At 38.1% G+C, this 23220-nt stretch overlaps 1 protein-coding gene across 3 annotated transcripts in view; it reads right to left on the bottom strand.

Moving 5' to 3' along the window:
• Positions 1 to 23220, bottom strand: part of PRKG1 (protein kinase, cGMP-dependent, type I) — a 1420729-nt gene that overhangs the window by 897737 nt on the left and 499772 nt on the right. For all 3 annotated transcript variants that reach the window (XM_010832219.1, XM_010832218.1, XM_010832220.1), the window contains one exon: positions 379 to 492. In XM_010832219.1, coding sequence (XP_010830521.1) covers positions 379 to 492 — 114 coding nt within the window. The remainder of the gene's footprint in view (positions 1 to 378; positions 493 to 23220) is intronic.

The raw sequence follows: 23220 nt of genomic DNA, 5'->3' as shown, positions 1-23220 counted from the left end.
AAGTTTATGTGGGGAATGCAACCCGAAATAGACAGATACATAAAATGTACTTAAATATGATTCTGAGACTTTAAGGCAGAAAATGCAACATCTTGCTCCTGTTTAATTATAATTCATAAAGTGCTATTTTATAAACGCTAATTTATGAGTTCAAGGTTAAAAGATACTTTTAATAAGTCAGCAACAAAATTTAACTCAATGTTAACAATTACTCTTTAGGATAAAAATATCAACTGTATCGCAAAGCAATAATTAGAAGCTAGATTAATGAAATTATAAAGATTAAAATCAAGAGGCTTATTATCTAACACTTCACAGGTTAAAGGAAAGAAGACACTGAAAAGTTTTTTTTTGTTTTTTTTTTTTAGATAGCCTTACTTTTGACGGTCGCCGTCCGGGTACAGTTGTAAAGGATAGCCAACTCTCCAAACACTTTACCAGGACCCATTGTGCACAGCTTCACACCTTCTTTTGTAACTTCAACCTTACCATCTAAAAAGAAGAAGGAAAATATATCATTTTGATTCTCTCTCATGCATTTCTAAGATGAGAGAGGAGGGCCAGGCTCATTTTCAAAAATACAAAGCAGTTACCAACTAAAACAAAATCATCCTCAAGATGCAATGCAAGAAATGCAAATCTTGTCCTAAATTATCTTTTCCTAAATTAATAATCATTGATAAGATTAGAAAGGAGACTAAAAGAAACACCAAAAAAAAAAAAAAAAAAAAAGGGATAGAAATAAAAAAGTCAAAATGTGAAATTACTCCAAATGTGATATTAGAAAACTCTAGTAATTCCAATTTTAAAGTCATTTTGAATTTGCAAGGAAAAATTGAGTGCATATGTTTTCTACAGCACACTTCATATTGGGAATTCTCATCTGAGTAAGGCAGCTATTATGCAAAGGGAAATTACTTTGACCCTTGGGCATTATTCAATTGCAGCTCACAGTATCTTTTATTTTTAAACATCTTATCCAACTGGGCCAAGACTGTTTTCTCTGCTTCTCAGCCCTGCAACATGGACTGTAAGGAAACCAAACTACTGAATACAAAGGTTGAGGGGAAAGAAAGAGACACTGGGACTGTCGATATTCTACAAAGATTTGGAAAATGAAGCGCTAAAGGAGGAAAAGCTAAGGAAACAGCGTACACTGGATATATATTGGTGCCTGAAAGTGAGGAAATGCTATTCATGAAGCAAATTTTAAATATATATATATATATATATTTTAAAATTCAAAGCTATGAATTCAAACCTTTCATCACCTAATATAATGGGGGAAGAAATAACGAGGCAACACAGTCTATTCTATACTTTATCTTACCCTTTATTACTCTTCCCAGTTACTTAGCCACAGGCTGCAGAAGGGAAGCCGAATGCTCGGCAGAGGCTAGTGACTGAAGGGAATTAACGCTACCAAGTTTGTCTGAATGTCAGGCCTTCATACATTGTCTCCATGAATTACCCCCTTTAATCTATATGCTTCCTGTAATATTTAATTTTCTAGAGCTTTAGCTTTACATTTACTTCTTCCTTTTTAAAAATCGACCCACTTTTACCTAAGAATAATATATTTATGAAATCACAGAATTGTTCAAATATGTAAGATAAAATCTTATATATTTAAAAACTTTAAAAAGTTGAATTCACAACTGATATAATGTGCCACACACACCAGCCGTGAAGCAAACTTAGAAGTGATTATACATTTACACAGAGTAGGAAATGGCGATCCACTCCAATATTCTTGCCTGAAAATTCCGTGGAGAGAGGAGTTTGGCAGGCTACAGTCCACAGGGTCACAAAGAGTCAGACGTGACCGAGCGGTCAGTCACGTGCAACAACACATTTACAAAGGAATTCCAAGTATAGACTATACAGACCAAGTGGGTCACTTAAAAAAATTAAAAATAAGACAGTCAAAAGTTTACTGCATACACTCAATGGCTCCAGTGCCCACCTAGTCAACTTCCCTTAAAGTACTTAGCTTCATCTTGAACCAATCTCTTCATTTACGTTCCTTTCTTTTTCCCTTTGTGTCTAAAAACAAGATTTGTTTTAAATGGGGTCCAGGTGCATGAAAAGCAGGTGGGCCTGTATGTGGTGGTTTTGGTTTTGAGGGGACAGATGTGGGGAAACAAATAAGGAAAAAGTCAAATAGGCAGAATACTTAGCACCTTTATGCAGAGGCCAACAGCCCTCAATAAATGGCCCAGTATGGAGGGTTTTATATGCTTATAATTTGATATTAACTTTAAGAATACATTTTAATGACACTACCTCAGATCATCATTGTGAGTCACTTCACTGTATAGCAGAAACTAACACAACATTATAAAGCAATTATACTCTTAATAAAAAATAAATAAATAAAAACAAAAAGCTCCTAATAGTGTTCTAGACATTTTCCATTATTTTGCCTGGCTAAACTCAACAATGACTAGAGGCTATTAGGACTGTTACTTGAGGTACTAAAAATAATCCAAAATGTAGTTAATTTATATCTTCTATTCCTGCACTTTTTATTCATTTTTGCTTTTTTTTAAAAGTGTGATACTATATTGGTATTGTTTTTACTATGCCCTATCTCCACCAGGAAAGAAAAATAAAGAAACATTCAAGTTATTTTTACCTGAACTCTGCTAAACTGTTAAAGTTGTTTGTGTGAGAGGTGTTAGAATATTGGGTTAAAGAAAGCCTGATGGTTATTTACAGTTTCACTTGACTCTTGATATCACTCCTGCCATTAGCACGAAGAGTTGAAAGCTTTATCACAGCAACTTGAGTGTACTTTTTATTTTACTTCAGGTACCATGCCCATTTATGATGTAAAATGGGCTGAGTCATGAGTCCTAAATTTTGCCACATTGAACAATAATTAACCGACCTCTCGCTTTTTGGCGCTACAATTTATGTACCGCTTCAGGGAGATGGTCAGTAATAACAGATCCACAGTGAGGCATGCATGCTGCTGCTAAGTCGCTCAGTTGTGCCCAACTCCTTACGACCCCATGGACTGTAGTCCACCAAACTCCTCTGTACATGGAATTCCCCAGGCAAGAATACTGCAGTGGGTTGCCATGCCCTCCTCCAGGGGGTCTTCCCAACCCAAGGATCAAACTCTCATCTCTTATGTCTCCTGCATTGGCAGGCAGGTTCTTTAGCACCAGCACCACCTGGAAAGCCCAAAGCATTCATACTTTTACCTATTTTTATAAGAATCAGTAGTTTCTATAAATAAAAGAAGGTATTGAATTTATAAGGAAACCCAGAGTCTCCTGACTTTATGGGCATTTTTTTTTTTCCCAACTAATCTGTAGTTTGGGGCCGTAAGGACTTTCACAAATAAGACCAATCAGTTCAGAGATTTATTACTGGCAGGCTGAGACAGAATGGCTGGCAATAAGCTAATTACGAATACTCTGTGCTAAATTCCAACAATCTTGGTTGGAACATGCAGGACAACTTGATTGGTCATTAAAGGGATATAGTTGTTCTATCAAAGGTCCCATCTAGACAAGATCTTCCATCTCCTTTGTTGTCTAATACTTTTATGGTTTTGTAGGTTTGAGAACACAGTTTTTACATTATGTATTCTCTCATGAGGGTTTCTATGGCTGATAGATTCAACAGGAACATTTAACATTGTGATGACTGAGCTGTGCTATGATCAGCATGGGTATATTTTCTCTAGAAGAAAATATGCATATGTTATGAAAAGATTACTACAATAAGTTTAGTTAACATCTGTCATCTCACAAATACAGTTGTTTGTTTGTTTTTTTTTCCCTTGTGATGAGAATGTTTAGAACTTACTCTCTGCTTCCTTGATGGATTAAGACTACTACTATATTGAACTTGCCTTGTCATTTTATGTTAGGAGTGTGGTTACTTGTGGAAGAAAGTAGAAATCATTAAGGCTACTATGGGCTAACTAAAGGGAAAAAGCCTTCTCCTTTCTAGGGACAGATGATAGTCTTAGATATTCTTCCTTAAGAATACATCTTGTCAGTCATTTACATATGTCTTCTTTAAGTCAGTATAAGAAGGAAAAAGACAGTCTCACTATTAGATGATAGTTTATTCTCAAATTAAAGAAGGGCGGTGGGTCAGCACCTTATCAGTTTTCTGTTTAAGTTTGATTTCAAGTCCAAAAGGATATGGTCTCTCTGGACCTAAACTCCTGTTCTTTTGATGAGGTGTTAATTTGGATTGGAAATCATTCTTTGGAAATTTAACAAAAGTTTGTGAAAAATTGCCCTGTTTTAGTATTTACTATTAGGTGAGTTTTCTTTAGTTTTTGTTTGTGTGTTTTTGGTTTACCAGTATCTTATTAAAGATTGGGCTTCCCAGGTGGCGTTAGTGGTAAAGAACCCACCTGCCAATGCAGGAGACATAAGAGACTAGGGTTCCATCCCTGGGTCAAGAAGATCCCCTAGAGAAGGAATGGAAACCCAACTCCAGTATTCTTGCCTGGAGAATTCCATGGACAGAGAAGCCTGGTGAGCTACAGTCCATAGGGTTGCAGAGAGTTGGACAGGACTGAAGCCGCTTAGCGTGCACACACATTAGAGATTAAAGACGAGAGAAAGAGATAAACAGAAGTGACTTCTTCCCTAAACCATGTGTGTTTTCACAGTTTCTGTAACCATCACATCCTTATAATGCTTTACATGAGGCCAAGCGTCCCATTCACAGAAGTCACTTTTCTTACATCATCATAGCAATAATTCTTACTAGAAGCACAAAAGTACTAGTCATTCAAATGGAATGAAACTTGGTCTGAGGTACAAGAGGCTAGTCGAGGTTGAAGCTACATGAGTGAAGACCTCTGTTTTCTCTCTTTCAATTAGGAAAATCTGATTTCCCTTCTGGTCGTGACTGCTATAAATACATTAGATACAATTGTTCATTACACTAAATCACAATTGATTGTAATACATATTGAATATGAAATAAAATCATTACCAGTATACTTAATAATCAGAGAATCAAAAATGTAAGTGAGGTATCTAGAACTAAAAATCTCACTTACAGGAACTAAAAGAAAAAAGAGAGAGAGGTTAACTTGCACATTAATATACGTGAAACTCATTTTTTGTTTTGGCTTCTAACTCTGAGGTCTTGGGCTTCCCTGGGGCTCAGCTGGTAAAGAATCTGCCTACAATGTGGGAGATGTGGGTTGGGAAGATCGCCTGGAGAAGGGACTGTGTACCCACTCCAGTATTCTGGCCTGGAGAATTCCATGGTCTCTGTAGTCTATGTGGTCACAAAGAGTTGGACACAACTTTTCACTTTCACTTTTTCTGAGGTTTTAGGGCATATGCACATATCCACAAAGGAAACCTACATGAAGAAAGAAAATGAAATTTAAGCAAGCCAGATACAGAAAATCATCTGAACCAGCAGAATGAAAGTCTGGAATGAGCAAATTACATTACAGCATTTCTGTCCCTTAGAGATATTTAAGGGGTAAGAATTTACTAAACCTACTGTAGATGAGTCAGCCATTGACCAGACATGAACAGAACTCTGGAAAGACTTCACAAGACAAGCATGATGATTCTATAATCTTTCTACATCTTATGTTTTGAAATCCTAGCCCTTTAAAGTACTCAAAAGGCACTAGATAAATATCAGTGGACTAATTCAACTTCTAGTGATGAAGAAAACCAAAGACAGGACAGATAAGAGATATTCACATAGGGAAGAAATAGGGAGTAGTCTAATCATTCCCTGAATAACAAGAGTTGAATAGATAATTTGACTGTCTCAAGTCAAGTTTATTAAGCTCAATTCTTGCCATTCACAATGCATTTTTGTTCTATTACTTCCATGATACATGAGCACCTCATTAGTCTAATCAATGAATGGCCATGTCTTTAGTTCCTTAGAGACTGGCAAATGACAAACACTGTTATCAGTGTCAGACCTGTGGGGACGCATCATATGATTTTTGTGTTTCTTATGTAATAGTATTAAGTTGGGGAGACTTTTGGACCTAACACTATGGTTCCCAAATGGGGTCACTTTTAACCCTAGGGGCTATTTGGAAATGTCTGGAGATATTTGTTTGGTTCTATGAAAGTTTTGGAACTAAGGAGGTTCTTCTGGCATCTAGAGAGTAGAGGAACACCACTAAACATTCTCCAATACACATGTGAGCCCCCACAGCCAAGCATTATTCAGTGCAAGAATGTAAGCAGTGCCAAAGCTGAGAAACCCTGAAATGAACTATGTCCACATGTGTACAAAACACTCTGCATTTAAAGGGACAATTTTGACTTCCACTTAAAAAAAGAATCTTTACCAGACATAAATTGCAAGCCAAAAAACGGCTAGTACCAGGTTGCAATATTTAAGTAATCCATGTCTATTAGAGTAGAATTAGAATAAACACACAAAGCTACTTTACTGACTTATTTTCCCCAGCGGATGTCACCTGGAATAGAAGTGATTATAAAAATTTTTGAAGCAAGACTTACAAGAGTATCCTGCTGATATTAGAACGACATCAGCATTTTTCCAGGCATACTTGAGACTATCAGGTTCTGACTCTACTGCTGAATGGTTAAAAGATCTGGGATAAGTTATTTAACTCTCTATGTGTCAATTATCTCAGTACAAATTTGGTATAATAAAACTTAATAGGTTTTGATAATTAGATAATGCATTTGCGAAGACAAAAATATATAGGTTAAAAATAGTTCTTGAGGAAACTGTACTTCTTTTTAAAGAAAAAATACTTTGATAAGCAGTTTTAAGGAAAAAGAAGCAGGGTTCAAGGTTTTGGTTCATAAGATTCAGGAATGGAAAGGAGAAGAGTGACAGATAAGCAGAGCAATAAAAAGAAAAACAGGAGCAAGAAACTGGAGATTTCAGAGAAAGGGGCAGGCAGGAAAGCTTCATGTTGAGAGAGGCTTTAAGATGTTTAGTAGGAGGGATGTCTAATGTACAATATTCAGTTAGTTGTTGCCAGAATTAATGCCCTACATTTCTCTCCAAATTAATCTGCTTCACACTAATTTCCTGTGTAAAGGGCTTGGAGGAAGATAAAAGCTTGAGGAAAGATCCACTGCTTGGATACATCAATAAACAGAAAAGCAAGGAAATGAAGAATGAGTGATAATGGGGAGCTGGAAAGCAGGAAACCCTCCAGTAACTATGTAAACTGTGTAATTATAAGAAACTAAGGACTCAGAAATTGGCAGATATCTGAGGGGAGGACATCAGTCTTTTCACAGGATGTGAAATGGGTGCTTAATCCAATTTCACCCAAGGCTAGGAAGGTTGGAAAAGAATTCACTGTGACCAGAAAGATGTTGCTTCAATCAGAGATTATGTCTCCTTTACCTAAGTTCACCTAATACCTTTTAATGGCTCTTAGGAGGAAAAGAATTCTGAAATCACAAGTTCCAAACTAATATTCTGGTTCTCACTGCTCTTGACATGCCAGACCTTTAGACATTCAGTTTCTACACCAGGGCAATGGGAATAACAGCTATCTGCTTCACAGGATTAATATGTGAAATTTATGTCAGAGTTTGGTGTGTGATCAAGCTTTCTACACATATTAGTATCCACTAAAATAATTGAAGTGTCAGTCATTTAATCCTGCAGTGACTGGTTGTAAAGAGATTAGTAAATTCTCATGAGTGAATAAATGGGAGTGTCAGTGAAAATGACCACTGCTGTGATCATGCTTTAGGGAAGCCTGAAGATTTTGTTTTATATTGCCTATGTCGTCCTGAAGAAGAACAAACGGTACAGTTGACCCTTGAGCAATTCAGGTTTGAACTGCATGGGTCCACTTAGAGGTGGACATTTTTCAATAGTAAAAACTTCAGTTCTATTGAAATGGAGCAGGAATCTGTGGGGCTCCTGGGCAGAGAAGCCTTCCCATGTCCCTCCTTTCTTGTTTGTAGGGAAAAGACTCCAGCCTCCATGACCTTCCCTGATTCCCAAAGGGCAGGTTTGAGGAATTAATCAGGGAAGGAAGTGGATGCAGAGACAAGAACAGTCAAGAAACAATAGTGTAGCCTTGGGGCACAGTCCTGGTTCCACCTCAAAGATACACATAACAATATGTTTGGGTTCTTTACAAACTAAACCCTCCAACAAGCGGAGTTAGCATTTTTCATTCCAGAAAAGACCACCTGAGACCATACAAAAGGCACCGGGGAGCTCATCAAGAGATTATCTGAGACCAGATTCAGATCAGATCAGATCAGTCGCTCAGTCGTGTCCGACTCTTTGCGACCCCGTGAATCGAAGCATGCCAGGCCTCCCTGTCCATCACCAACTCCCGGAGTTCACTGAAACTCACATTCATCGAGTCAGTGATGCCATCCAGCCATCTCATCCTCTGTCGTCCCCTTCTCCTCCTGCCCCCAATCCCTCCCAGCATCAGAGTCTTTTCCAATGAGTCAACTCTTCGCATGAGGTGGCCAAAGTACTGGAGTTTCAGCTTCAGCATCATTCCTTCCAAAGAAATCCCAGAGCTGATCTTCAGAATGGACTGGTTGGATCTCCTTGCAGTCCAAGGGACCCTCAAGAGTCTTCTCAAACACCACAGTTCAAAAGCATCAATTAAAGGAGTGCAAACCCTGCATATACCTAATCTGATCAACAACAATACCCATGAACCACTGCTATAAAACTCCTTAAGAAATCCTTCTGGGCTTGAACACACAGTTTTCAAGGGCAGGAAGCTGCTGTCTCCCCCTTTGCTGGGCAAAGCAATAAAGCTATCCACTTTTGTTGCTGCTACTGCTGCTGCTAAGTCGCTTCAGTCGTGTCCAACTCTGTGCGACCCCATAAACTGCAACCCACCAGGTTCCTCCGTCCCTGGGATTCTCCAGGTAAGAACACTGGAGTGGGTTGCCATTTCCTTCTCTAGTGCATGAAAGTGAAAGTGAAGTCTCTCAGTCGTGTCCAGCTCTTCTTGCCTCCATGGACTGCAGCCTACCAGGGCTCTTCAGTCCATGGGATTTTCCAGGCAAGAGCACTGGAGTGAGGTGCCATTGCCTTCTCCCCAAAACCACAGATATGAGAGGGACAATTACAAATTTTACTTGGATTAATTTATGCTTGCTGAATGATCAACTGCAATGAAAAGTGTCAACCTCCCACTCTACTTGGTAAAAGTATTTTTGTACGGTAACTTACTTTATCCAGCAGTACAATACATTTCTCACAATGCAAATTTTTATTTCATAGCTTAGATTACTCTTGATGTGACATTTGTATTTCTATCCCCTTTAAAGTAATTATGATTCTCTAGAGCATACAGCAAGCACTTGCCTACCTTCACATTTTTAAAAAGCAGACAAAAAACACAGAATAACCACACAGCCTGAAAAATACTCTGAACAGGTATAAAAAATAAAAAAAGAACTTACTCTCTCAAAAGCAGTTGTTCAAATGGCCTGGAACAGGTTAGGAATGAGAAGATTTGGTTGGAAAGTTATTCCCAAGACAAAGAAAATGAACTTTGTCCTCGTGTATCACTGAGAACAAAATAAGCTGAAACCAGGATAATATTTTAACAAGTTAAACTGAGGGTGGAATAAAACTACTGAACACCCCTCTAGATGGCAGTCAGGGGAAATGGCAAATTCAAGTCTTGTAGTAAGAGAGATTTTATCAGTTGATACATGGGTAAATAAAATGTGGAATTCTGTCGAGCGATAGTAAAGAATGAAGTACTGACTCAGGCTACAGTATGAACCAACCTTGAAAACATGCTAAGTGAAAGAAGCAAGTGATAAGGACCACATATTATTGAAGCCAAGCAGGACCCTGTGGGGCCCTCCTAGGTACAAAATCCGCTCTATGTTTTCCATTTCTCCTAGACCCTTCCTTAGTTTCAAAAAGAGTGAACTCAAGCAGTTAATGATTAGGAAAGCAAGGGAATGAAGAAACACAGGAAAAGCAGTCAAACAATAAAAGTAATGAGAACTTAAACAACAGTTCAGCACTAAGCAGAGTCCTAGTTCCTCCTCAAAGGATATACATAACAATCTAGTGTATATCTTTGAGCTGTCCTGCAGAAACTAAGACCCTTACCTAGGTGGAAGATGCTGATCAAGAGGACATAGACCCTAGACTGACTGGAACTAGAAGAAAGCCATGCACCCTGCATCCCTCATTCCAAATGTTTCCACCAGGGAGTTTGGGTCTTCACCCATTAGCTGCCCATTCTTCTTGCTTTTTGCCTGGCAATAAACATTGTGCTTTCCTTTGCCATCATGCTTTCCTTGGCTTTACGGTGCTGTAGATGAGTAGACCCAAGTCTGGTTCCATTTATACCTAATGTCCAGAATAGGCAAATTTATGGGGAACTGAACGTAGGTGACTAGTTGCCAATGGCTGGGAGAGATGAAGGACTGAAGTATGACGGTGTAGGGGTACAAGATTTGTTTTACAATAATGAACATGTTTTACATTTGGCTCTGGTGATGGATGCACACATTATAAAAATACTATTAATAAAAGCCATTGAATATCTTAAATTAGTCAATCATATGGAATGTAAATTATAAAACAATAAGGACTTAGCACAGGCGCATAGTAATGGCTCAGTTTTAAGACTGACCATTAATGCCATTGGAGAAGGCAATGGCACCCCACTCCAGTGCTCTTGCCTGGAAAATCCCATGGACGGAGGAGCCTGGTGGGCTGCAGTCCATGGGGTGGCTGAGGGTCAGACACGACTGGGCGACTTCACTTTGACTTTTCACTTTCATGCACTGGAGAAGGAAATGGCAACCCACTCCAGTGTTATTGCCTGGAGAATCCTAGGGACGGGAGAGCCTGGAGGGCTGCCGACTATGGGGTTGCACAGAGTCGGACACGACTGAAGTGACTTAGCAGCATTAATGCCATATATAGAATCATATTATCCCTTATAAGAATGTTGAAGATTCAGATGATTTGACCTCCATTATTTTTCAAATAGCCTTTCTCCTACTCCCTTTAGGACACTCACACCAACATTTTTCATCAAGCATGACCTCATTTTCCTTCCCAAATTACCATCAATCCCTTCCCAACTTCACTGAATGACTAACACCACCAAAATCATCATTCAGTCATGAGATCAATGACTATAAATCCTTCTTACTGTCAGCATACTTAATCTACTCAATTATATTTATTCCATAACTAGAAGCCTTTCCTAAGCCTTTGTTCATAACTAACATAGAGTTCCTTTCCTGGATTCTTTGCCACCAAACAAACCAGCAAAGATATTAGAATCATTTTCCTTGATTACTGTCCTCATAAAATATCCCTCTGCTATGAAATTTACAGAAGTTTTTATAGAGTCAAAAATCACATTCCTGGTGTTGTATATCTAGTCTTCCCACAAACTAGGACCTTTCCTAAATAAACCCGACACTGAATCTTTGTCTTTGTCAGTCTCTTTAATCCAACTTCATGGTCCAGCTCAAAAGTTCTTAACCTAATAGAATATATCATATATATATACACACACACACACACATAAATATATATATATACACACATACATATATATAAACCTAATATTGGTGATGTACAGGGAGGCCTGGCGTGCTGCGGTTCATGGGGTCACAAAGAGTTGGATATGACTGAGCGACTGAACTGAACTGAATATATATATATATATGTGTGTGTGTGTATAATCTTTGCTTTTACTGACCTCTGTAAAAATGTATCATTTCCATAGTAATAGGCCATACAAGCATTTACAGTTCTTGTGACTTTGTCTCCAATAAAAGTTGTATTTTATATTATAGCTGTTTCAGAAATCTTAAAAACTGTTTATACTTTCCACTCAAACTCATGACAGTTAATAGATACATTGTTAGGTATTATTTAATGTGTTAAAAATACACATGCATTAATGAATCAAAAATGTTTATTAAGTTCTTTTTATATAATTTGTTTCCTTGGAAATTCAAAAGCAGCCAGCCTTATGTACTTTAGAATATTCTGAAATGAGGTCCCTAAAGAGCAGAATTCTGCAGAGATACATAGTGCAGAAAAAGATTATTCAATTAGCCAGAGGTTCTTAATCTAGATTCCTCATAGAATCTTAGCATGGTATTAATAACTATCACTAATGGCCCAGAATTTGCATGGAAAGAGAAGACAATGTAGATTAAAAACCAAAAAAAAACACTATTCTTGCTGGTTGGAATACTTGTTAAAGCATAACATTATGGATTCTATCTCACTGTTTGTCAACTGAAGTCAAATGACTCTGTGGACATCTGGTTTACCTCTCACTGTAGACTGTTAACTTACTAGTGTATCTTTGGCTATAGGAAGGAAAGAGGAAGTGGTAGCTCTTCTAGCACAAATCCAGTAAGATAAAGGAAGACCTACTAGATATACTGCTTATATGGAAACTATAAAAATAGAGGCTTTATCTTGAATGTTAAAAAAAAAAAAAAAAAAACACTTTGCCTTAATACATTTTTGTTAATCACCCTTCTAGTCTATTATACCCAACTAACTGTATTCCAGACATGGGACTGGAAAAGGTCAGTTTTCATTCCAATCCCAAAGAAGGGCAATGCCAAAGAATTTTCAAACTACTGGACAATTGCACTCATTTCATATGCTAGCAAGGTAATGCTCAAAATCCTTCAAGCTAGATTTCAAAAGTACCTGAATAGCAAACTTCCAGATGTACAAGCTGGATTCAGAAAAGACAGAGGAACCAGAGATCAAAATGCTGCTGTTCATTGAATTATAAGGACTTATGCCAGCATGCCCCAACTCCCAGGACTCTTGTAGTCAGTGCCCCTGACCCTGTGGCAGGCCACTGTCAACTCACGCCTCTGCCAGAGACTCCTGGACACTCATAGGAAAGTCAAGCTCAGTCTCTTCTGGGGTCACTGCTCCTTTCTCCTCTGTCCTGGTGCACCTAAGGTTTTCTTGTGCCCTCCAAGAGTCTGTTACCTTAGTCCTGTGGAAGTTCTGCAATGGAATCCTACTGACCTTCCAAGTCAAATTCCCTGGGGGTTCTCAGTCCCTTTGCCAGAACCCCAGATTGGAAAATCCGTTGTGGGCCCTAGAACTTTTGCAAAAGTGTGAGAACTTCCTTTGTATAACTGTTCTCCAGTTTGTGGGTCGTCTGCTCGGTGGCTCTATAGTGGAATTAATGGCGACTTCCTGCAAGAGGACTAAATCAAATCTCTTGTGTTTAAACAGTGGAAGTGACAAATCTGATAGACAGAGTACCTGAAGAACTATGTACAGAGGTTTGTAACACTGTACAGGAGGTGGTGATCAAACCCATCCCCAAGAAAAACAAATGCACTAAAGCAAAACAGTTGTTTGAGGAGGCCTTACAAATAGATGAGAAAAGAAGAGAAGTGAAAGGTAAGGAGAAGAGGAAAGATATACTCATTTTAATGCAGAGTTCCAGAGAACAGCAAGGAGAGATAAGAAAGCCTTCTTACGTGAACAATACAAAGGAATAGAGGAAAACAATAGGATGGGGAAGACTAGAGATCTCTTCAAGATTTTTAGAGATACTAAGGACATATTTCATGCAAAGATGGGCACAATAAAGGACAGGAATTGTATGAAACTAACAGAGCAGAAGATATTAAGAAGAGGTGGCAAGAATACACAGAATAACTATACAAAAAAGATCTTCATGACCCAGATAACCATGATGGTGTGATCACTCACCTAGAGCCAGGCATCTTGGAGTGATAAGTCAAGTGGGCCTTAGGAAGCATCACTATGAACCAAGTGGAGGTGATGGAATTCCAGCTGAGCTACTTCAAATCCTAAAAGATAATACTGTACTCAATATGGCACTCAATACTGGCACTCAATATGCCAGCAAATTTGGAAAACTCAGCAGTGGCCACAGGACTGGAAAAGGTCAGTTTTCATTCCAATTCCAAAGAAGGGCAATGCCAAAGAACATTCAAACTACCTACAATTGCACTCATTTCACATGCTAGCAAATGCTCAAAATTCTCCAAGTGAGGCTTCAAGAGTATGTGAAACAAGAACTTCCAGATGTTCAAGTTGGATTTAGAAAAGACAGAGAAACCAGAGATCAAATTGCCAACATCCAGTAGGTCATAGAGAGCAAGAGAATTCCAGAAAAACATCTACTTCAGCTTCATTGACTGTGCAAAAGTTTTGGTTGTGTGGATCACAGCAAACTGGACTATTCTTCAAGAGATGGGAATACGATACCACCTTACCTTACCTGCCTCCTGCAAAACATGTATTCAGGTCAAGAAGCAACAGTTAGAGTTGGACATGGAACAACAGACTGGTTCAAAATTGGAAAAGGAGTATGTCAGGCCTACATATTGTCACCCTGCTCATTTAACTTATATGTAGAGTACATCATGTGAAATGCCAGGCTGGATGAAGCTCAAGCCAGAAACAAGACAGCTTGGAGAAATATTAATAACCTCAGATATGCAGATGATGCCACCCTTATGGCAGAAAGCAAATAGGAACTAAATAACCTCTTGATGAAGGTAAAAGAGGAGAGTGAAAAAGCTAACTGAAAACTCAACATTCAAAAACCAAAGATCATGGCATCCAGTCCCATCACTTCATGGCCAATAGATGGGGAATCAATGGAAACAGTAAGCGACTCTATTTTCTTGAGCTCTAAAAATCACTGCAGATGGTGATGAAATTAAAAGAAGCTTGCTCCCTGGAAAAAAAGCTATGACCAACCTAGACAGCATATTAAAAAGCAGAGACATTACTTTGCTGACAAAGGTCCATATAGTCAAAGCTTGGTTTTTCCAGTGTCATGTATGTATGTGAGAATTGAACCATCAAGAAGGTTGAGCACCAAATAATTGGTGCTTTTGAATTATGTTGTTGGAGAAGACTCTTGATTGAGAGTCCTGTGGACTGCAAGGAATCAAAACCAGTCAATCCCAAAGGAAATTAATCTTGAATATTCTTTGGAGGAACTGACGTTGAAGCTGAAGCTCCAATACTATGGCCACCTGATATGAAGAGCCGACTCACTGGAAAAGACCTTGATGCTGAGAAAGATTGAAGGCAGGAAGAGAAAGGGACGACAGAGGGTGAGATGGTTGGATGGCATCACAAACTCAATGGACTGAATTTGAGCAAGCTCCTGGAGACAGTGAAAGACATGGAAGCCAGGTGTGCTGCAGCCCATGGGGTCACAAAGAGTTGGACACGACTGAGCAACTGAACAACAATAACACTGGATCATAAGAGAAAGCAAGGGAATTCCAGAAAAACATCTACTTATGCTTCATTGACTATGCTAAAGCCTTTGACCTTATGGATCACAGCAAACTGAGGAAAATTCTTAAAGAGATGGGTGCACCAGACCACCTTAACTGTCTCCTGAGAAACCTGTATGGAAGTCAAGAAGCAACAGTTAGAATTGGACATGGAACAGACTGGTTCAAAACTGGGAAATGAATACAAGAAGGCTATATGTCATCACCCTTCTTATTTAACTTATATGCAGAGTACATCATGTGAAATGTCAGGCTGGATAGATCACCAGCTAGAATCAAGATTCATGGCAGAAATATCAACAACCTCAGATATGCAGATGATAGCACTCCAATAGTAGAAACTGAAGAGGAACTTAAGAGCCTCTTGATGAAGGTGAAAGAGGAGAGTAAAAAAACTGGCTTGAAACTCAACACTCAAAAACAAGATAATGGCATCTGGTCTCATCACTTTATGGCAAATAAATGGGGAAAATGTTTAAGCAGTGACATATTTTCTCTTCTTGGTCTCCAAAAATCTCGGAGAACAGTGACTGCAGCCATGAAATTAAAAGATGCTTGCTTCTTGAAAGGAAAGCTATGACAAACATAAACAGCACATTAAAAAGCAGAGACATCACTTTGCCAACAAAGGTCCATAGAGCAAAAGCTATGGTTTTTCCAGTGCTTATATATGGATGTGAAAGTTGGACCATAAAGAAGCTTGAGTGCCAAGGAACTGATGCTTTTGAATTGTGGTGCTGGAGTAGACTCTTGAGAGTTCCTTGGACAGCAAGGAGATCAAACCAATAAATCCTAAAGGAAATTCGCCCTGAATGTTCATTAGAAGGACTGATGCTAAAGCTGAAGCTCCAATACTTTGGTCACCTGATGTGAAGAGCCAACTCATTGGAAAAGATCCTCATGCTGGGAAAGACTGAGGGCAGGAGGAGGTGACAATAGAGGATAAGATGTTGGGATAGTATCACCAACTCAATGGACATGAGTTTCAGCAAACTCCGAGGGACAGTGAAGGATCGGGAAGCCTGGTGTGCTAGTCCATGGAGTCATAAAGAATTGGACATGACTTAGCCACTGAACAACAACCCTAGTACGGAGAAACTTGTATTAATTCAAAGAAACCCAATAGATTTAAAATACTTAAAAGGATGACCCAGAGGGATGGGATGGGGAGGGAGGAGGAAGAGGGGTTCAGGATGGGGAACACATGTACACCCATGGCAGATTCATGTCAATGTATGGCAAAACCAATACAATATTGTAAAGTAAAATAAATAATAAATAAAAATAAAATTTAAAAAAAAAACACAAAAAATAAATAAAATACTTAAAAGGATGTAAGGTTGTATCTAATATTAAGCAGCAGCTAAAGAAAGTAATTCCCATAAAATATTATTCCTAAAGACAGCAATGTCCATGAATGATTTGTCTCTATCTAAAAATGTCCTGATTCACTTATGTTCTGAATTCAAGCACCTCTAAATGACACTAATGTCCATATTTCTGTTTTTCTAGATTTTAGTTCATCCACCAACTTGAGAAATTTTCATTTAAGCAACTAGTTTCCTTTCTTTTTATAAACTCTCCCAGCACACCCATACCCCAGAGAAGTAAATAAAAAGAATTTTCACTCTGCCTCAAGACAGGCTAATGATTACCAGTAGATCCAAAGTAAAAATATTGTGTTTTATGTTGTGAAGATTATAAAATAGATGTTAACTGACAATGTGCTTCTGTTCATGACATAGGTTTTTCATGAAAACTAGGTTATAAAGGATTTCCCTGGTAGTCCAGTGGTTGGGGATCTGCCTGCCAATGCAGGAAACAAGAGTTTGATCCCTGGTCTGAGAAATGGGATCCCATATGCCTCGAAGCAACTGGACTTGTGGGCTTCAACTACTGAACCCCATGCACTTAGAGCCTGTGCTCTGCTTCAAGAGAAGCCACTGCAATGAGAAGGCTGAGACCACAACCAGTGAGTGGCCTGTGTTTGTTGAAACTAGAGTAAAGCCCATGCGCAGCAACAGAGCCCATGCATGGCAATAAAGACCCAGCCAAATATTAAACAAATGAATAAAGTGAAGAATGCCAATGGTTTTTAAAAATGGGATATAAGAATCCACCCAAATAATATCAGAAGAAAACTCTGGTATCTAACATATTAGAATGAAGAATACAAACATAATATAGAAGACCTTTGGCACAGTGTGATTTTAAATTATGTTTGAATTCTTAGAAAGCACTCTGCCTTGTATATCACTGCAGCTTCTCAGGGAAAAATAATGTGAACGTTCACTAGCCCTGGGCCTTTATTTTTAACGTTCACCTAAGAGGCTTTGAAGCCCATGGTCTCTATTGGGAAAGTATAAAGTCATGAAAGATGGCAAGGGGCCAGTCAACATCTCCAGGATTATAGAGCAAGAATAAAATTAAAGCTCCTTAGTGAGATGAAGACAGAGAGCTTATATAAGTTCTTCACATTGCCCACATATTTTATTCATTACAAAGCTCAGCAAAAATCAGAAGCCTTTTCCTGTGCTAATACCACCCTGTAGAAATGAGAAAATACTAAAGACATAGGACTACTTAACCCTTTTTGGGCCTTATGCAAGTTTGACCAGAACTGAATTTTAGTTGCTACCATAAGCAGATTTTTGATGAGTGAGAAGCTTAAACAAGTCTTGGGAAATATTGTCCCAGATAAAATCATTGTATTATATATATTTGCATTAGAGAAGGTAGCTTAAAAATCCACTAATAAAAATGTCCATTTTCCAAAATAGTCTTTGGTATATATCAGATAGAGATATATGGTTTCAATACACAAAGAAGATAATGACATAGAGACAGAGCTGAGTTGTTTTTGTTGTTGTTTATTTGCTGTGAAAAAGTATTACAAGCTGGCACTCAACCAATATATTTGATAAATAAATAAAGATCAGCTCTTCCAGCTCTATAGGTAGAAAGTACAGTCACAATTCTAAGAATGAACCTGGTTAAATTTTAGAAGAAAGTAATATTCTCCCCTTTATGTAGGTATCATGACAATATCAAAACAAATTAAAAGCCGGAACAGATGCAAAGTTCACAGAGACAATCCATACTTGTACTGAGATACAGTTAGAGGCACAGACCACAGAACAAATAAAAATCTCTACCTGATGGGAAAACATGAATGTCAACTTGTTGAAAGAGTTCATGTTTTCCATAGGCAAGAAACATTTTCTAGTCCCTTTCTGTGCCCAGTAGAAACATGTGATACCCTCAAAGGTATTGGATCTTGAGTTGAATAATGATTACCTATCCAAATTAACAAGGAGCCATTTATACTCTTAGGCTCAGCGGCAAAGAATCCTCTTTTGCAGGAGACTGCCTGCAATGTGGGAGATGTGGGTTCGATCCTCACATCAGGAAGATCCCCTGAAGAAGGAAATGGCAATCCAGTCCAGTATCCTTGCATGGGGAATCCCATAAACAGAAGTCTGGAGGGCTACAATTCATGGGGTCACAAGAGTCAGACATGACTTAGCAACTAAACCACCATCACCACCAATTATAAACTTAAACTTCATGGTTATGTGCCAGAAGAGAAAGAAATATTCACCAGAATATTCTAAACAGACATATCACATAACTTTTAAAATTCCAGCTAGGCATCTGTAGATGAGTCTTCCAAAGTTATTGGAGACATGCACTGAATTAGTTATAACTTTGTTAGATAAAATTCAAGCCTCATGTATATTAGCTAGCTATGGGGTAAATAGGACATGAACATTTTATTAGAGAAGATATAGGGGAAAATCAAAGAAAAGTTGCAGAAGGAGGAAAATGGAAATGAGGATGGATCAGTGAATTGAGGACTAAAAGTCTCCTTTTAGTCCTCAATTCACTGATCCATCCTAAGCAAATAGGATGCATAATAGCAAGAAGAAAGTGTGGTAGGTTAATGCATCAAAGATAACATTAGTATTTAATCAAATACTATAAGAGTGGAGTTTCATGTTGGCCATTAGGAGAATTCTGATGTATCTCCTGAAAACTGATCAGAAATGAACCTATAGGGATGCTAGCTCTTGTGGATACTTCTTCATGGAATTCCTTCCGCGTGGATCACAAATAGCTTAGTTGTATTGGCCAAAGAAATATTCACGGTGATTGGGGTAGTGAGAGGAGGGGGGTGGGAGTAACAGTTCCTATCAGGTGCCCCGTTCCTTATCTGCTCTCTAAATCCCAAAGTTGTTTCCTCGTTTGACTTCATAACCCAACCTGAACTAATGCGAGGCTATTTATAGTCTTTATTTGACCTAAAAGAACATGTACACATTTTTCTGCAGAAATGTGATTGTGTTTGATTATAGGTGCTGCCCTCCACACTCAATTGGGGTTATTATATGATATGCAATATATGTACAACATTCCTGTTCTAAAGTGTGAAAAGTTATGAATTCTGAAACATCTGACCCCAAGGGTTCAGAAAAAGCCCTTGCAGATGGGTAGTATTAATACTTTACTCTGGATAAAACTTCTCCTTTTACTATGAGTGGGGCCTTGTGTAACAGTCACGTAGGGAGAGCACATACATAGAAAAGTATTTCTTACTCTCTTGGATTTTACGATAAGATTGTCCAGACGGACCTAAGAAAATGCCTATGGGGAGGGGGTCTTCCTTTCCAAAGCATAAGGCCCAGGTGGAGAAAATATGTAGGCCAAAACTAAATAAAAGAGGGGGCCTTGGAATGAAGATCAAATCTAAAGGATGAGGACAGTTGCTTTCTTTTAAAATTCAAGGTGATAAATTTCCGTTATATAATTTGATTCATGGGAAAGATTTAAACTTTATATTCCTAAATCTTAAGACAGTTTGTAGAAACCTTGTGGAAACTAACACATTTGAGAAATTGAAAAAAGAGGTTCATGAAATTATTCCAAAAATAATTGGAACAGAAAATAATAAAAGTCCATGGAGAGAGAGAGAGCCAAGACCTAAGAAACAGAACAAGAACGCCTAGGTGAGGAAGGCCATAGTAATAAAGAATCAATTTCATTCCAAGCTTCCTAATAGTGAGGGAACTTAAACAAATACGTTACTTTTTTCTCATTGCGTATATATATATAGGAGTAGGAGGAACTCTTTTGGAGAAAAAAAAAAATCCTGGCTTTGGATGGTGAGAGAGAAAAAAAAAGATAGTATGAGCATCATTGTACAACAAACTGGCACCTTCTATAGCAGATTTACCAGGCAGAATGATTAAATATATGAATATTCTGTTACGAATTTCTAAATATCCACTCTTACTGAACTATTAATATTTAAATGAGAAAACATTTCAGACTACTACTCAATTGAAAGAAAAGCCAGGACATTTAACTCAATGAACATTTACCACTTAAAGGCAGGGGGACAATCTTTTCAAAAGTATATGGTACTTTCAAGTGTCCAACACAAAATTGATAAATAAACATTTGCTGAATGAATGTTTGGGCAGGGTTTCAGGGTTAAGGTGAAGATGTTTTCTTTAGAAAGATGAGCAATTTTTTTTTTTTTCCCACTAAAATGAATGTTTTAGTGATGAAGAAGAGCTACAAGTCTATTTTTAACTGCCTTATTCAGTTAGCATGGCAGGCAGTTGTAGACAGTGGACAATTGTGTATCCAGCCACACAAAACATTTTAAGACCTATGAGTCTTCCCCAAACATAATGCTATAAAATGTCCTTTTGCTAAAAATACTGGAATCAAGTAATTATCTACTTTTGAATTTTAATGAATAGGCCATCTGTTCATTCAAATTGAAAAAATGAAATTTTTCTACAAATTAACTACTTGATGAGATGTCTCTGGTGACTAAATCTTCTGTGCTGTTTTGTGTTAGGTTTAACCTAAAGGTGACACTTAGCATATTATTCCAAGTTTTATAAACTACAATATGGAAAAAAAAATTTTTTTCTGATCATATAATCATCACATTGGTCTGTTTGCTTGACAGGCTATGTTATCAAAGGCTAATTTTTATTACCATAATTTCCACAAACACTATATTAAAATGAATCACCAGGAAGAAAAATCTGCCCATTTTCATCAGTGATGCTTATGACAAAGTTTTCATTCTAAACATTCTGATTTATGAATTATCGCCATAATGATAAACAGCAAAGGTTTTCAATCTCCTTTTCCTCCTTTCCAAGAACATGTTTTCTTTATGCTGAGCTCTCCAATACAGTAGCCATTTTCCACATGGGCAATTTAAATATAATTAAAACAAAATAAAATTTAAATGTTGCTTCCTCAGTTGCTAACCATGTATCAAAGGCTACATGTTGCCACCACATTGAATAGTACACAATCTTTCTATCCTTTCCAAAGTTCTGGTGGATATCACCGAGACATCCTTCCTGCTCTGTTAAAAACAATACAACAGGTTGAAAAGGCAGTTGCTTACGCTAAGCCTTGTGTCACCAAATGAGCTCAGCTCTCACAAGCCACTGAATCTTAACACAGCCAGTCAAGAAGCGCCTGACAGCTTCTGTTAGGTGATCTGCCTGATGCTGCTGCTGCTGCTGCTAAGTAGACCTTGATATTTCCATTAGAAAAGTAACCTTGCAATAACCAATGCAGAAAAAATCTTTAACTTTGTATAGCTCCTCAGAGCACCTTTGTAGCTGCTAGATGGGATTCTGCCCAACACAAATGTTTGCTCAAGTAAACTTCTTAAAAATACAAACATGCCTCAGTTTATCTTTGAGCGTGTCTTACCATCATCCCGCCAAAGAATCATTCCTTCTTTTCATCAGTGAGGACCAACTTTTCTCTTCAGCTTTCAGTCAGGTCCATTTTGTCTAAAAACTCTTAAAGACATGTGCCCTGCGCCACCCTCTTCAATATGGCTCCTCAAAATATCACATCATTCTACAACTAGTTGATTTATCTAATATCTCTTTCAGTTTTTTAAGTCTTTAGGATGAAAAAATGACAAATTGTGTACAGTTGTGGGAAACAAAAGCAAAATTGGTGGCACTTTATAAATAATGCAAAACAGCACCAAGACTTTGGCAGAAAATATACTTCAATCATACCAGCAGCTAAAGCTTTCAGTCTAATTAAAAATGAAAATGCTATTACAATCTGAAATTACATCTAAGTTATTGAATTAGTATGCCTGATATTACAGTTACAGAAAATATTCAAGATGCTGCCTTTCAGAAAAAAGCTTCCTTTTTCTAATTGGCCACAGATAAAGGCAGGGTTCTTACACACTATGTCTGAATTGAATCAGGATTGAACAATCTCATTTGAACTTTTAGAAGTGGTTTTAAATGTGTATACCCCCTGTCATGTGGGAATTCACCTATAAAGTAGAACTGTTTACAGAGATAACATAATTCAATTATTTTCTTCAAGTTTGATATTTGCCTTTAGCTAGGGCTCCTATTTCATTCTAGCCCACAAGCCTCCAACACACATTAATACACAACAGAGTCTGTTAAGTCAGGATGATGAGGTTTCTTTGTCCTTGGCTTTTCTTTCCAGAACACTCCATGCGAAGACCCTCACTATTTCCCAGACCTCACTAATTTCAAGGAAATTTCTCATACTCAGTTCAGTTCAGTTGCTCAGTTGTGTCTGACTCTTTGCAACCCCATGAATCACAGCACTCCAGGCCTCCCTGTCCATCACCAACTCCTAGAGTTCACTTAAACTCACGTCCACCGAGTCAGTGATGCCATGCAGCCATCTCATCCTGTCATTCCCTTCTCCTCCTGCCCCCAATCACTCCCAGCATCAGGGTCTTATCCAGTGAGTCAACTCTTCGCATGAAATGGCCAAAGTATTGGAGTTTCAGCTTCAGCATCAGTCCTTCCAATGAACACCCAGGACTGATCTCCTTTAGGATGGACTGCTTGGATCTCCTTGCAGTCCAAAGGCTCTCGAGTCTTCTCCAACACCACAGTTCCTGTAG

The sequence above is a fragment of the Bison bison genome, unplaced genomic scaffold (assembly GCF_000754665.1).
Source record: "Bison bison bison isolate TAMUID 2011002044 unplaced genomic scaffold, Bison_UMD1.0 scf7180017860456, whole genome shotgun sequence".
Lineage (NCBI taxonomy): Eukaryota > Metazoa > Chordata > Mammalia > Artiodactyla > Bovidae > Bison > Bison bison.
The sequence above is the reverse complement of the archived record's forward strand: the minus strand, read 5'-3'. Positions and strand labels throughout refer to the sequence as shown.